The sequence below is a fragment of the Homalodisca vitripennis genome, chromosome 4 (assembly GCF_021130785.1).
Source record: "Homalodisca vitripennis isolate AUS2020 chromosome 4, UT_GWSS_2.1, whole genome shotgun sequence".
Classification (NCBI taxonomy): domain Eukaryota; kingdom Metazoa; phylum Arthropoda; class Insecta; order Hemiptera; family Cicadellidae; genus Homalodisca; species Homalodisca vitripennis.
The window spans coordinates 29,798,614-29,811,638 of NC_060210.1; the positions used below are offsets into that span (position 1 = coordinate 29,798,614).

The 13,025-nt window shown below is 33.6% G+C and overlaps 1 protein-coding gene across 4 annotated transcripts in view; it reads right to left on the reverse strand.

Moving 5' to 3' along the window:
* Positions 1 to 12,277, reverse strand: part of LOC124359091 (PH and SEC7 domain-containing protein) — a 160,120-nt gene extending 147,843 nt beyond the window's left edge. For all 4 annotated transcript variants that reach the window (XM_046811528.1, XM_046811526.1, XM_046811529.1 and 1 more), the window contains exon 1: positions 11,893 to 12,277. In XM_046811528.1, the coding sequence (XP_046667484.1) occupies positions 11,893 to 12,030 (138 nt within the window). In that variant the 5' untranslated portion in view covers positions 12,031 to 12,277. The remainder of the gene's footprint in view (positions 1 to 11,892) is intronic.
* Positions 12,278 to 13,025: the final 748 nt, after the last annotated feature.

The window sequence follows — 13,025 nt, forward strand, 5'->3', positions numbered from 1 at the left end:
CGTGGTACAAAATTATAATATTATCTGAGAGGTTTGGTTCGTTGGGAGATTAAAGTGTACATCGTCAAAGCAACAGTTTTATTACTGCAAAGCTTTTTCTGCGTCCATAAGCTCCTTGTTCAGTTTACCGGCCAGTACGCTCCAACTTGTCCCACCCAATTCCGACTACTATTGTCCGTTACTATTGTCGGCGCGGCGTCTCAACTCCGAATTACATTTGCCGTCTTCCCCGCGTAGTCTCCAACAATACTATATGTACATTGATTAAAACAATTTATATCCCTTACATTGTCTCATTTTTACGAATACACTCTTTTTTATCTGAAGACGATCGCACAACCACGATACATTGCACCTTAGTTTCGCATTTATAATTTTAAGTGCGTAAAACCTATTTTCAGGCTTTAGAATGCGCAAAACCATGGTTTTAAAACAGTTATTTGTAAAAAAACAATATTTTATTCCGGCACAAAAGAGCTTCTAGGATTTGTTATTGAATATTTATGAAACCTACATCTATCTCATTAACTTAGTATAAAAGAGATAACACAATTTTTGACAGTACAAAGGACAACATTGTATAGATTGTTCACTGTTGAAGTACGGTACGGTAGGGTTGAGATCAGTGGACAGTAGCCAGTACGCAACAACCATTCATGAAGTGAAACGGCGAGCTGCCAAACTAATGCTTCCTGTTAAATCTGAGGCAGGTCGAGCCTTGCGCCTCATAATTGTCCCGCGTAATTGGCAAGAGCAGTGGCCAACAACACGCGTCGGTGGCTGATGAGTGGCCTCTGACCCCCTTCTCCGACAGCGGTCGTTGGCCGACATTCGCCACGCTCTTCTAGTTCTGACCGGTAACCGCTGGCTCTCTGTACCTCTCGACTCTGCAAATTTTATTACTTACTTGTCAAAATTGGTTGGTATTAACTAATTTAGAAGTTCCGTAAAAATGCTAAAATAGTCGGATCTCAGGCCTCCTTAGAGTTTATTGATGCAAATCAGAATGTTTATTGTGACCTCGCATCAGGTACCGGTACCGGTACTCAGTACTGACTTTGTGTGGATCCTAGCTGTAATTTTAAAAAGGCGGCATCCAGGTGATATTTCAAAAGACGATGGTATTATACGAGTAAGTTAATTCCAACTGTTAGAAAAATCGCAACAATATAGCCTACCTTATTATAAGTGATTTGCTAAGAATTCCAGCATTATTTAAAACCGGTTTTAAAAATTATAAGTTAAGAACTACCATATAAAGTTCAGCTTACAACTGTATTACAAAGATACATTCTTGTGGTAATTTTGACTGCAGTGTTTGACCTGAATCAGAAACGTCATAAATAATGTCACCTGGATACTAGTCATGCGCTAATGCAGTATGGAGCATGATAAATCCCAAACATTGTGAGAAAATTCTTCTCTAATTACTGTAGTCCGCACGAAAATAATCCGATGACGTTAGAGGCGGTGTTACCATCGTAGTACTGTGACGCAAAGGCGAGTGGCCTGGAAGACGCTTCCTAATACCGAGTGAGATGAAACTATGTGATTATGAAAAAACTGCGAGGTCACTGTGTCATGAACTGTGAGATGACGTCACATCTGATAAAAATACCACGAGCACACAGACGACGCGACGAATGTTATCAGAACTGTCCGGAAGTGAAGATGAAAAAGACGGCTAGCTGTCCGATGAATGCGATCTTTGTGGTAGAGCACATCCGCTACGACCAAACCACCGAACTATGGAAAGCTCGTTGGACTCGTATTTGGCAGATCTCATGAGCAAAATAGATTAATTTATATTTATAAACGAAAGACAAATACTATTAACTGTTTTTACAAAACTAAAAGTAAAGAAACGCGTTGTTATTATATAACCATAGGTACGTTTTCGTGAATAAACTTTCACAGTTATTCAAGAGGCCTAAGGCTAGTTGCACACACACCGATTTTGGACGACCGATTTTTTACCGGCCGTCCAAATTCCAATAGTGAACTGAATGAGGGAACGGAACCTGGCACACACGCCGACAGCTGATCGGCGCCGGTTCACATTGGAATTTGGACGGCCGGTAAAAATCGGTCGTCCAAAATCGGTGTGTGTGCAACTAGCCTAAGATTTAAAGCCGTATAAACAGGGTCTCTTTAAAAGGCGTTCAGCTTAAACAACCCATCTCGATTAAAAATAAAGCCCAAGCTGCGTGAAAAAGTCATGTTTTAAGTTAACACAGACAAAACAATTGTATTAAAGGTTGAAAGTGTCGACACGTCGCGACGCCAACTCGAGCCGAGAGGCAGTGCTGCACAACGCCACTGATATACCGTCTTCAATTAGTTGACAAAGGATCAGAAAGCGTGAATAGACAATCGGCTCCCATCCTGCCGCTAGGGCTTTCCTTCCCGCAGGAACTTCTTCTTTACTGCAGTCAACAGTTGACTAGAGTCTTCCATCACAATCCGGTTACTAAGTCAAGTTACTGAATCTGCCACTCACAGTTACTATATTGAAATATTCAATTCTATAACGATTATTGAACTATTAAAACTAAACACGTGTTCAGACATAGTAAAACAAACTTAGTACCAATACACAATCAAATAATAGCTAACAAACGTTTAATTTGTTTAAGAGCTGCAGGCCATACGTGGAATTTTGTTCATGTTAGATATAGTTCTGGTTCAACTCATATACAGTATGTAGGCAAACATGGAATCGATGTGTACTTTGTACTGCAAGTGAATTTACAGTGATATGTGATTTGTATTTTCTTTCCAAGTATTATTGAAAAGGTTCAACAAATTGAATTTTGGTTTTGAATTTAAATATTTTTTAGGAACCACCTTAGTCAATAAAATTATTGATTTTACAAAAATAATAGATTTATGTGTGCTTCACAGTGACCACAAGAACTGACTGATTATCACCAAATTTTAAAATTCAGATGCAAATATTCAGTTACATTTACTAATTTTGAAATAGTCTATATTTCTACTTAAAAATTCTTTAGATAATTTTAATTTAGAGTAAAACACTTTGTGGATAAAATATTAATATAATTATAATGATTGGGAAAGACTACCTTTAGTAATTGTGATACATTATGATATGTAAGTAAACACTCTTTATCATTTTTACCTGAAAAAACATTTCATTTATAATATCCAAAGAACGAACATTTTTAAAACCTTAGTGATTTAGATTATATTTTCTTTATATATTATTTATGACTTTGATACAAGTAGTAAAACTCACACATTACAAATTCTCTTCATATTATAATTTTTATTCCATGTAAAAATGCAGTTGAAACAATCCCAAAAAAAGCTTTAAACTATGCTTCTCCAACTTTAGCAGTGTGGAAATTACGAACTAAATAAGTATGATTTATGAAATTTGTATTCTGTATTAATAACATGTTTCCCAATAGTTTGGTAGCTTTTCTAGTAAAGGAGAGCAAATTCTCAAATATACTTCTTAAATTTCACAACATGACAACAGATCAATGAACTACATACCTTCATCTACACCTTAGTGATGAATGGGAGGAATGACATCATCAAAGGAGGTTAACATGTAATAAAATCATGGCAAGATGAAATCCGGGCAAAAATACCATGGTTTTACAAAATAAAATCCTGGCTTTGATACAATACTTCTGTAATATAATATACAATTTTTATTTTTTGACATACCAAGGACTTTATCTATTTCAATACATTAGATATTGGAGGTCCATAGTATCTGCATAAAATTCTGCCTTCAGATTATTAGAACGTTTAAAAATTAATTGAAAGCTCCAAAATATAAAACGTAACAAATCATGTACTTGCTACATTCTAAAATTACCACAAGACTTGATTTTTCTAATACAGTTGTAAACTGAACTTTATATGGTAATTCTTAACTAATAATTTTAGTACAGTAAAGTCTTGAGAATTGGTTAAAAATAAGTAATTTTTAGACAGGCCTGTAAAACTGGTTTTAAATAATGCTGGAATTCTTAGCAAATCACTTATCATAGGTAAGCTATATTGTGGCGATTCTTTTAATAGTTGGGATTAACTTACTCGTATAATACCATAGGTTCGGGATTTCTTAAAAAAAACATTAACACACATTTGGCACTTTGATACTAGATACTTTGGCTCTTAAGATACATAATTGCAGTATACTTGTAAGCCATATGAGTAAATAGCCTCTTAAGTATATTGTAAATATTGGCACTTTGATACTTGATACTTTGGCTCTCAAGATACATAATTGCAGTATACTTGTAAGCCATATGAGTAAATAGCCTCTTAAGTATATTGTAAATATTGGCACTTTGATACTTGATACTTTGGCTCTCAAGATACATAACTGCAGTATACTTGTAAGCCATATGAGTAAATAGCCTCTTAAGTATCTAGAATTAGCTCGAGATGATCCTGAAACCAAATAGCTTTACCAAATTATTACTAAACAGCTTTTACTACATACAAGGAAAGTAACAAGTAAATCTAATCAACACGTGATAGGCTGCAGGCAGCACCCGTGAAGTTTGCCACAATGTTTGAAATTCTGTAGTATTATTATGATTTGACAATATCAGCAGCTTGGGAACTCGTCTTATCTCTTCTCATATATTTCTCACAACCATGACATCTGTTAATATTATGTAGTGTTCTAAATAAGAAAAAATTTGTTTTCCCCTTGGAATATACCCTGATAAAGAACTTTTCAATTGAATAAAACCATGAGCATATATAAGTGAGAGCTCAGAGGGCTCAAACCCACCACCCCCCCCCCCTGATATTTTAAGAGATATCAATTAAAATTACATACTGTAGTTTGTTATAAACTAGAACACATTTATGAGGCCTTAAACAAAAATTTCCAACGGGAAGATTACTCAGCCGCTATTCTTGGAGGGTATTTTAAACTTCATAAACCCCTCCCTATGAATCAGTCCTCCCTTCCTCTGAATAAAATAACTCACTTATAATAATTTACAGTTCTATTTTGCATGAAGTTCTTTTATTAAAAACACTTTCTTTTGAAGTAAAAATTAATTTTCTATTTATATGCTCAAAAAAGTACATGAGATAATTTGCTCACATGGAACCTCTTGTGAGTCTAAATTGAATGGCAAATTGTATAGTAAAGTACTTTTAATATATTTTGTATTGACACTTTTATTTTCAGATAATTTAAAGTACTATATACTGATAGTTAAAGTAATTCCAGGAATTTTCAAGAAAATTTCCTATTGAAGGAAAATGAAAAATAATAAAAAAGTAAGCATGGATAAATTCTCTTCACGCAACCTCTCACATCCAGGAATGAAGTGAGACCTCTAATGTGTTAATACTATTTTTGCAAGATGAGCGAAAATAGGTGATGTAAAATTAAATCCAAAGCTTACAGTAATGTATTACATCAATACCGAATTTTGTTTGATAAAACCTTTTCCAAGTTTTAAATTATAGGCAGTAAGAGAAAGACATGGTCAATATAATACACTAGAACCTATATTTTGTTTTCTTATTATTTTGCTTTGACTTTAGGAAAATTATACCACTACAATATCACAAGACTTGTTAATGTACATAGTACCAAATAATAAGTACCAAAAATTGATCTAAGGGTTTCCACATTGCTCCGAAAAGACTGCAGGAGGGTTAGCAACTATCTCGGAAACTGTGGTAAACCAGATAAAAGCAGTGTTTGATCTTATCAATCCTGACATTTATACTGTTTACGATATACCATACTGGTAGCATAACCAGATTAAACTAGTTGCAGAGTAAAAATAAGACTCTCCACGCAAAGATGCTTCAATAGCAGTATACTTCAGCAGATGCGTCATTAAGTTTGGTACTTGCTCACTGCTAGTTCTTTCATAACTTAGGACAGACAAAAAAACTTACTCAATTTTGGAAAACTACACTTTCTATAGCCAGATAAATAAAAGAAAAAAAGCTTTGTGTAAAACCTAACTATTACTACAATTTTATTGAGTTGTGATTTGTAGTAGTCTATGAAATATTAGCTTACATGAATCTAAACTTCTTGTAGCTAGCATTGCTATTGATTTCTTAAGAAATTGTTTTTCAATATTTTATAACTTCACATAACAAGTCAAATAACCACATGTATGAAAGAATAGTGGCCCTTCAAATTATTTGTTAACAATAAGAAATTTCAAAACCAAATAAAATATGTAAGTCAGTTGAATGCCTCCAGTAAACAATATTACAAATAGTACTTTGTCTAACCAGTTGTCTGTAGTTTACAGCAAAGTTTTTGTCAAATTGACATCATCAAGGCCACTGTTAATAAGCAGTGTCGCCATGCTGAAAGCTGTGAATTTAAAATTTCAAGAATGTGATGTGTAAAGGACCTTGGGTAATTCCTACTTCTGTGACTGTACTAGATGAATGCCCTAGGTACCTAGCAAGTTGACCTTTAGGTCTTAGAACAGTGGTATGCACTGTATGGGTCAACCAACAGTGATCCCCTATGTAATTGAAGACAGAGGTTGAATGTCTTGGAGAAGAAATCTGCTGAATAAAGTCATATCGTATTGTAGGGCAAAAACTAACCTAAAAGAAGGAAAGTCTTAACAGAAGCGTTGCTTTTGATTCTGTTCAGAAAGAGAGGGGAATGAAAAGAAATCACCTAAGTCAACTTTCAGAGCAGAGAATGGTAATGTCATCAACATGAGCATGGACACACCAATAACCATTTTACAGACACACACTCTTTCTTTCTGTGTATTCTTTAACAATCCCACCCTCTCCTCTAGTGTTGATACTCCAATTCCTTTCCTCAACATGTTCATTGTGCTTTTCCCGGTATTCCTTTACCCTTTTCATTGCCTTTAGCCTCAAAAGAACAAGGGCCAAACTAAAATGAAGAAGGTAATAACGTAAAACTACCTGATCCAGCTCACAAGTATCGTCAGATACTTTACCAATGAGATCTCCACTTAACAAGCTCTTGAAAAGTAAGAGATATCTTAAAAAGGTGCTTGATGTGAACCTAATTAGTAGTATGACTTATGTGAGTCTACTCTGGAAGACTTAGATGGACAACAAAGGTTCAAGCAATCCAAAAGACAAAGGCAGATGGAATGCACTTGAGGTTTGGCAGTGAAGTCATGAATCGGGATTTGCTATACTGAAGAATACACTCAAAAACATTGGCACAACACAAGAACTTGGATACAACCGTGGCAGATACTTCTGAGACCTTGACCCTCTAACAACTGTCTTTACCACAATCTTATTTATATTTATATTTGGGACTTATTTTATAATAAATTATTACATGGGCTACTTTAAATGTCTTTAAATGTACTTTAAATTTGTCTCACTCTTTGCTAGTATTACTTCTTTCTATATTCAAAGATTTATTATTTACATCACCTATCCACTAATTATAATTATTATTTACTATACCCGAATCATTATAAATACATATATAAAGAAAACAATTATGAAAGTTGTTCTAAACAATTCAAACTAAGCTTATATTATATTTTTCTAAATTAACTCTTTATTTATATACAAAGTCTGTTAGAAAGTACACAACTCCATGTAAACCAAATTTGTTGCATGGTCGACTGTCTCAGATTGATTATAGGAATAATATGGGAACCATATCAAGATCGCTGCCTGGATGCCCAGTACTAGATGGGAAAATTCAACAATACTAGATGAGAGTGCAGCAAAGAAAACAGTTGAGGGCGTGGCTCCTGCAGCCGCCACTTAGCCTCATCCGACCAGATTTGATAATATTTTCATGAGACATACATTATTATACATTAAATAACTCACGTTTATGTTCAATGTTATAATACAATGACAATGACAATCCACAAAAATTTAAATATGTTCATACTCCTATTATATAGTAGGCATAATTGAAAATTACTTTGATTTAAGAAATAGAAATAGAAGATGTCTAAATCATTTGTCATGTGAAGACCAATGTAGGATTTGGGAAAGAAGCTATGTGGAGTTTTCCACCAAAAACACAGAATATTATGAGGACAGGTTTTTGCCAGGAGTGAACGGCAATGTGGCAACTACAACGATGCACCACGCCACTATTGGACAGACCCCGACTGTCTTCTTTGCTGCTCTCAAGTGTAGAATAAGACCTAAAGAGTCGCCTGTAGTAGAATGACCTTAAGTTTTTCCTCATAAGAACAATGTTAAACATCATCCAATTTTATGCCCTTATTGTTAGTCGACAGTTATGGGAGATATATCCAAAGATTAAAATTATGCATCCAAATGCTTTTTAGGTTTTTATATTATTATGAGTTATTCCGGAAAAATCTCAAATTTGCTGTACTTCATTGTTTAAATATTAAACACATAATTGTACTTACGTATTTCAGCAAACAATAAACTTAGATATTGTCTAAGCAGTATTACAATCGTTAAAATGTTTCAGCACTGAGCACCATCATAAATTATAACCACAAACATGGAAATATAATTAAAATATAAAAAAAAAACATTTTGTGGGCCTACCAAACGGCTCTGCTGTGGACAGGTATTAATGAAATGGTAAAGTCCATCCTAAGAAATTGTAATATCATATTTCTTAACCCCAATCATAGACCTGTTTCTGACATAGTTTGTTGTTTCAACAGACACCTTCAAAAAGAGGTCTCTTGACCTTCTGCCAATCTATACTCTAATAGTAGATTAGGATCTCTTTAAGTAAGTTGCCATTGTGGTAACAAAATTTTCTGCGTCACAAACTACCTGGACTGAAAAGAAGATAGAAGCAAGAGATGGGACAGTTCCATAATAGGAGCATCAATATTCCTAAAGCCAAGACTTCACAAGGTGAAGTAAACAACAGTGAACATATTGCATTTCATCCTTCAGGTAAGCTTGATGTGGTAACCAAACAACAGAGCAATGATCTAAATGCAGTATTACTGGACAGAGTGCAGTAAAGAGCTCTTAGAGAAAGGTAAGTAAGTAGTCAATCAAATTTTTAAATAGTCTATTGAGTAAGTCTGTGACTTTAAAGGCAATCCTTAGGAAATAAGAAACATGAAAATTTAACAGAGGCATTATTGACCTTGCTAAGTGATAAGAAAGTTCATTGTCCACGCCCCTCAGTGCTTCTTATCTTTTCCAACCTGAAATGGGGTTGAGACATTCAGATAAATTTCTGAGCTTGAATTTTAGATACTACTATCTCATGGAATGTTTATCCTTTTTCTGTCAGCAGTACAGGGTGTCCTATTATAAGTATGTCCATACTGGGATGGTATAGGCATGTCTTCTGTTTTGAGAGGATCTTGATCATGAGAAACTAAGCTCAGCAATAAAACTATGTGAATATCAACCATTAAATAAGTTTTCTGATTGAGTACAAAATTAATTTATAATAGTGCAAAAACATTGCAGCAAGATGAGATGAATGTTAAAAGATGTGTTCCACAGTGCTTCCCCAAAAGTAATTACAGGATACCAAATAAATCAAATCTCAAAACAGCTATAAATTTGTTCTGTACTTAGCACTCAAGTCTTGTTTCAGCTTTAACAAGCTTTCTTATAGGGTGAACAAGGGGACTGTAACTACCTGAGCCTTCTTAATTTTAGTTTCCCGGAAAAAAAGCACTGAACTTAGCCAGATTAATTGCAGGCCCCTCCAACACCATTGCGTCCCTCACCTAATTCTTACTTGTCTATAGAGGCTCCACTTCAACTGTGCAAAAATAGATCGTCAGCAAAAGATTTGTAAAGAATTGTGCCTTTTCAATACAGTTCAATATAAACACTTATAAATAACGATCAAATTTGTAGTGTGCTTGGCAATCAGCAATGCAACAGCTGTAGAAAACAGGTAGTTGTAGAAGATGTGAGTCTCTTGTATGTGTTTCATATGGACAATCACAGTCCGGAAACTAAATTACTCTATTGGTACTTCGCTGGCCATTGCACACTGACTGAATCCATGTATCCACCAAAATGGTCATTAGTTGTGCCGGGAATTGAAGTAAAAAGTTCCTTTAATCCCCTCTTAACCCTTTCAGGGCCAGGAGCAAATATGAGATGTTGCAAAATTTGTTCACATCTCATATCTAAAATTGGCGATTTTGCAGTCTCTTAGATTAAAATTTTATAAGTTTTCATAAAAATTAGACAATGACCTCAAAGTTGCACCAAATTACTCGTATAGATATATAGATGTAGTTTTAAGTAATTTAAAATTTAAAAAAAATGTTTTTTAATAGATAACATAAAATTTTTTTTTTTGCAAATAACTAAAAACGTAAAAATAATTTTACTGTGGGAAGCTATTTTATTATATTATACATTTAGAAAGGAACATCCATACAAAATTTTGTGTTATTTCTCTCATAAATATATTTTTTATGACACATTTTGTAGAAACCAGACGCATAATTGTACTTCGGAACATTTTATAAGTGTTGAAGCAACTGACTCTTACATTGCAAGAAACTTAAAATAAATATTCACATTAGGGAAGTACCGGTAAACAGATGATTGTAGGGTCCATAAACAGGTTCATTACAGTTAAAAAACACTATTTAACAGAAAATATTTACACAATTTTATTTAAAATTTATTTACACTTTTTCTATTTACAATGTGCTTGGCAAAACAAGTGCCATGACAGCATTCATTGCACCAAGAACAAACTGTTCTGGATCGTTTTCTTCCAGTTTTGTAATCTAGAAAAATATCAAATAAAATAATGAAGAAGAATCCAGCATACAATAATACGATTACACTGAAGCATAAAGAATAAACAACGAAAGATCGAGCAGTGACTGGCAGCAGTCAGCTGATAATGTCACGTGACAAATTACAAAATATAAATTTCATAGACCTCCAAAATAAAAATGATATTCATATTAATTATCTACAAATATTCCAGGGAATAAAAAAACATGTAACTTTAATCATTTGACGTCGTATTTATTTAAGAAAACAACGAATATGAAGGAGACAATATTTTGCCGCCTGGCACTTTTCAGACACAATCTATGGCTGCAATATATTTCCTCCTGGCCCGGAAAGGGTTAATGCCTGACCTTATAAGAAGTAAACCTTAAATTTCTACCTCTGGCTTATAAACTCTCCAGAGGGCTGTAAAGTAACTATTGAGCTAAATATTTTGTTGTAATCCATACATTGCTCACCAATTCCAACAAGAATACTAAGGAGTGAGGAATCAGTGACAGCTGATGGCAGTATAATAATTGGCCATCACAACCAATAATCGAATCAGCAAATCAAATTATCAATTAGAAATACCTAACTTTTACAAAGTTGAACTATACTACAATTTGAAATTTCTATGAATATAAAACAATTCGGTTTGACATTTATGTTTTTTATCCTACATTAATTAAAATATTCAGATATATTGATGATTCGATTGTCATAGTGGATGCTAATTATACTGCAGCCCAACTGACTAAAAACTTAGTTTTGTATCCGATACCTTTGTTGTAGAGTATAATAAAAAAGTTACATAGTTTTTAATACATCCTTTCATTTTTGTGAGGTAAATTTTATTACACCTGGCCTCATTAACATTTTTATGCTGCCAAGTTCTTACAGCAATTTGTACAGGCTGTAGTATAATAAGAGTACAACTATCTACAGGATATAACTGCAGGTGTTTTAAACAATAGCCTAACTTCTCAGAGAAATAACTTGGCATCTAGATGCCCAAATCCAAACATGCATTAAATTGAAGGTTTCTTTCATTAAAAATAATTAATTACGTTTATATACACATTTTGCAACGTAAAAGATATTATTAGGGCAGATGTCGATTTATAGTTAAATGCATAAAATCTGTACAATCCTAAATTTGTAGGACCATATTTTACTCACCTTTCCACTTTCTGCAGCTGGAGAATTTTCTACGATGTCATATATAATTGGAGGTAATCCAGGAGTACCTAATAAGGAAAATCCTAAACCACAAGAAGGGTCTCTTCTACTCAAAACAACGAGCAATTCTTCAGCCATGATAAGTTAAGTTTACTAAACATTTTCACAATATTCCAGCCAAGTCAATACGATCACTATGAAGGCTTCTATAGAATATAGAAACTTACACTGTAAACGAGACATAATAATCACTTGAAACAACACTAAATTCAAATAATACAAAAATTTTAAAATAAGCTTTACTCGATTCACATAAAATTTAATGACAAAACACTCACAGATTGCTTTGAACAATTGACACTACTGACTGACACTGAATTGGAAGTAAAACTAGAACGCTTTTAGTTTTCGTGTTGAATTATTGGCAGCACTCGCTAAAAACCAGGCTGCCTAGCTGACATACACAATTACTAAATTTTAGTTAACCAAATAGTACTATATTTTGTTTCTCGGGTTGGTGCACTTCTAATTCTAAAATAAAAAATATACTAAGAGCAAAATTTGTAAGCTTATATCAATTGTATAGAATAAACTAAAGTCTGAGATAATCTTGTTTGATCCGAACTGGTTTTGAACTAGGAGCAAAGACGGAATCCAAAATCAAAATTCAATTTGTTTGTACTGTATATCTATCGAATTGTGATCCATATATTACAACAGGATACTTAAAGGAGAAATTGTCCAGATTATAGCTAAAAGTCTGGATAGGAAAATAATTAATAAGTAAAGGTTAAAATTATCAATGTTTTACTAAACATTTAAAAGAGTATTAGATTATCTGTCATGTGTGTCAGATAAATATTAAAACAGTAAAACGTCTAAATAAGAGCTTTATTTTAAGAGAGTTTGTGACTCCATCGCAAGAATGTAGAAATTTTCAGCGCCTATTGTGACTGTTGATAAAAGTTTGTAAAAAGTAATTAAATGACTAAACTTTTATACTACATTCAGAGTCCGTTTTGAAAATCCAACAAGTGCGGTTTTTAAACCAGTGAAACCAGAAATCAGAATCAGAAATCTTGATTGTCGTTGACATTTTACAAAATGTATGCCAGTCGTCAATTCGAAATTTA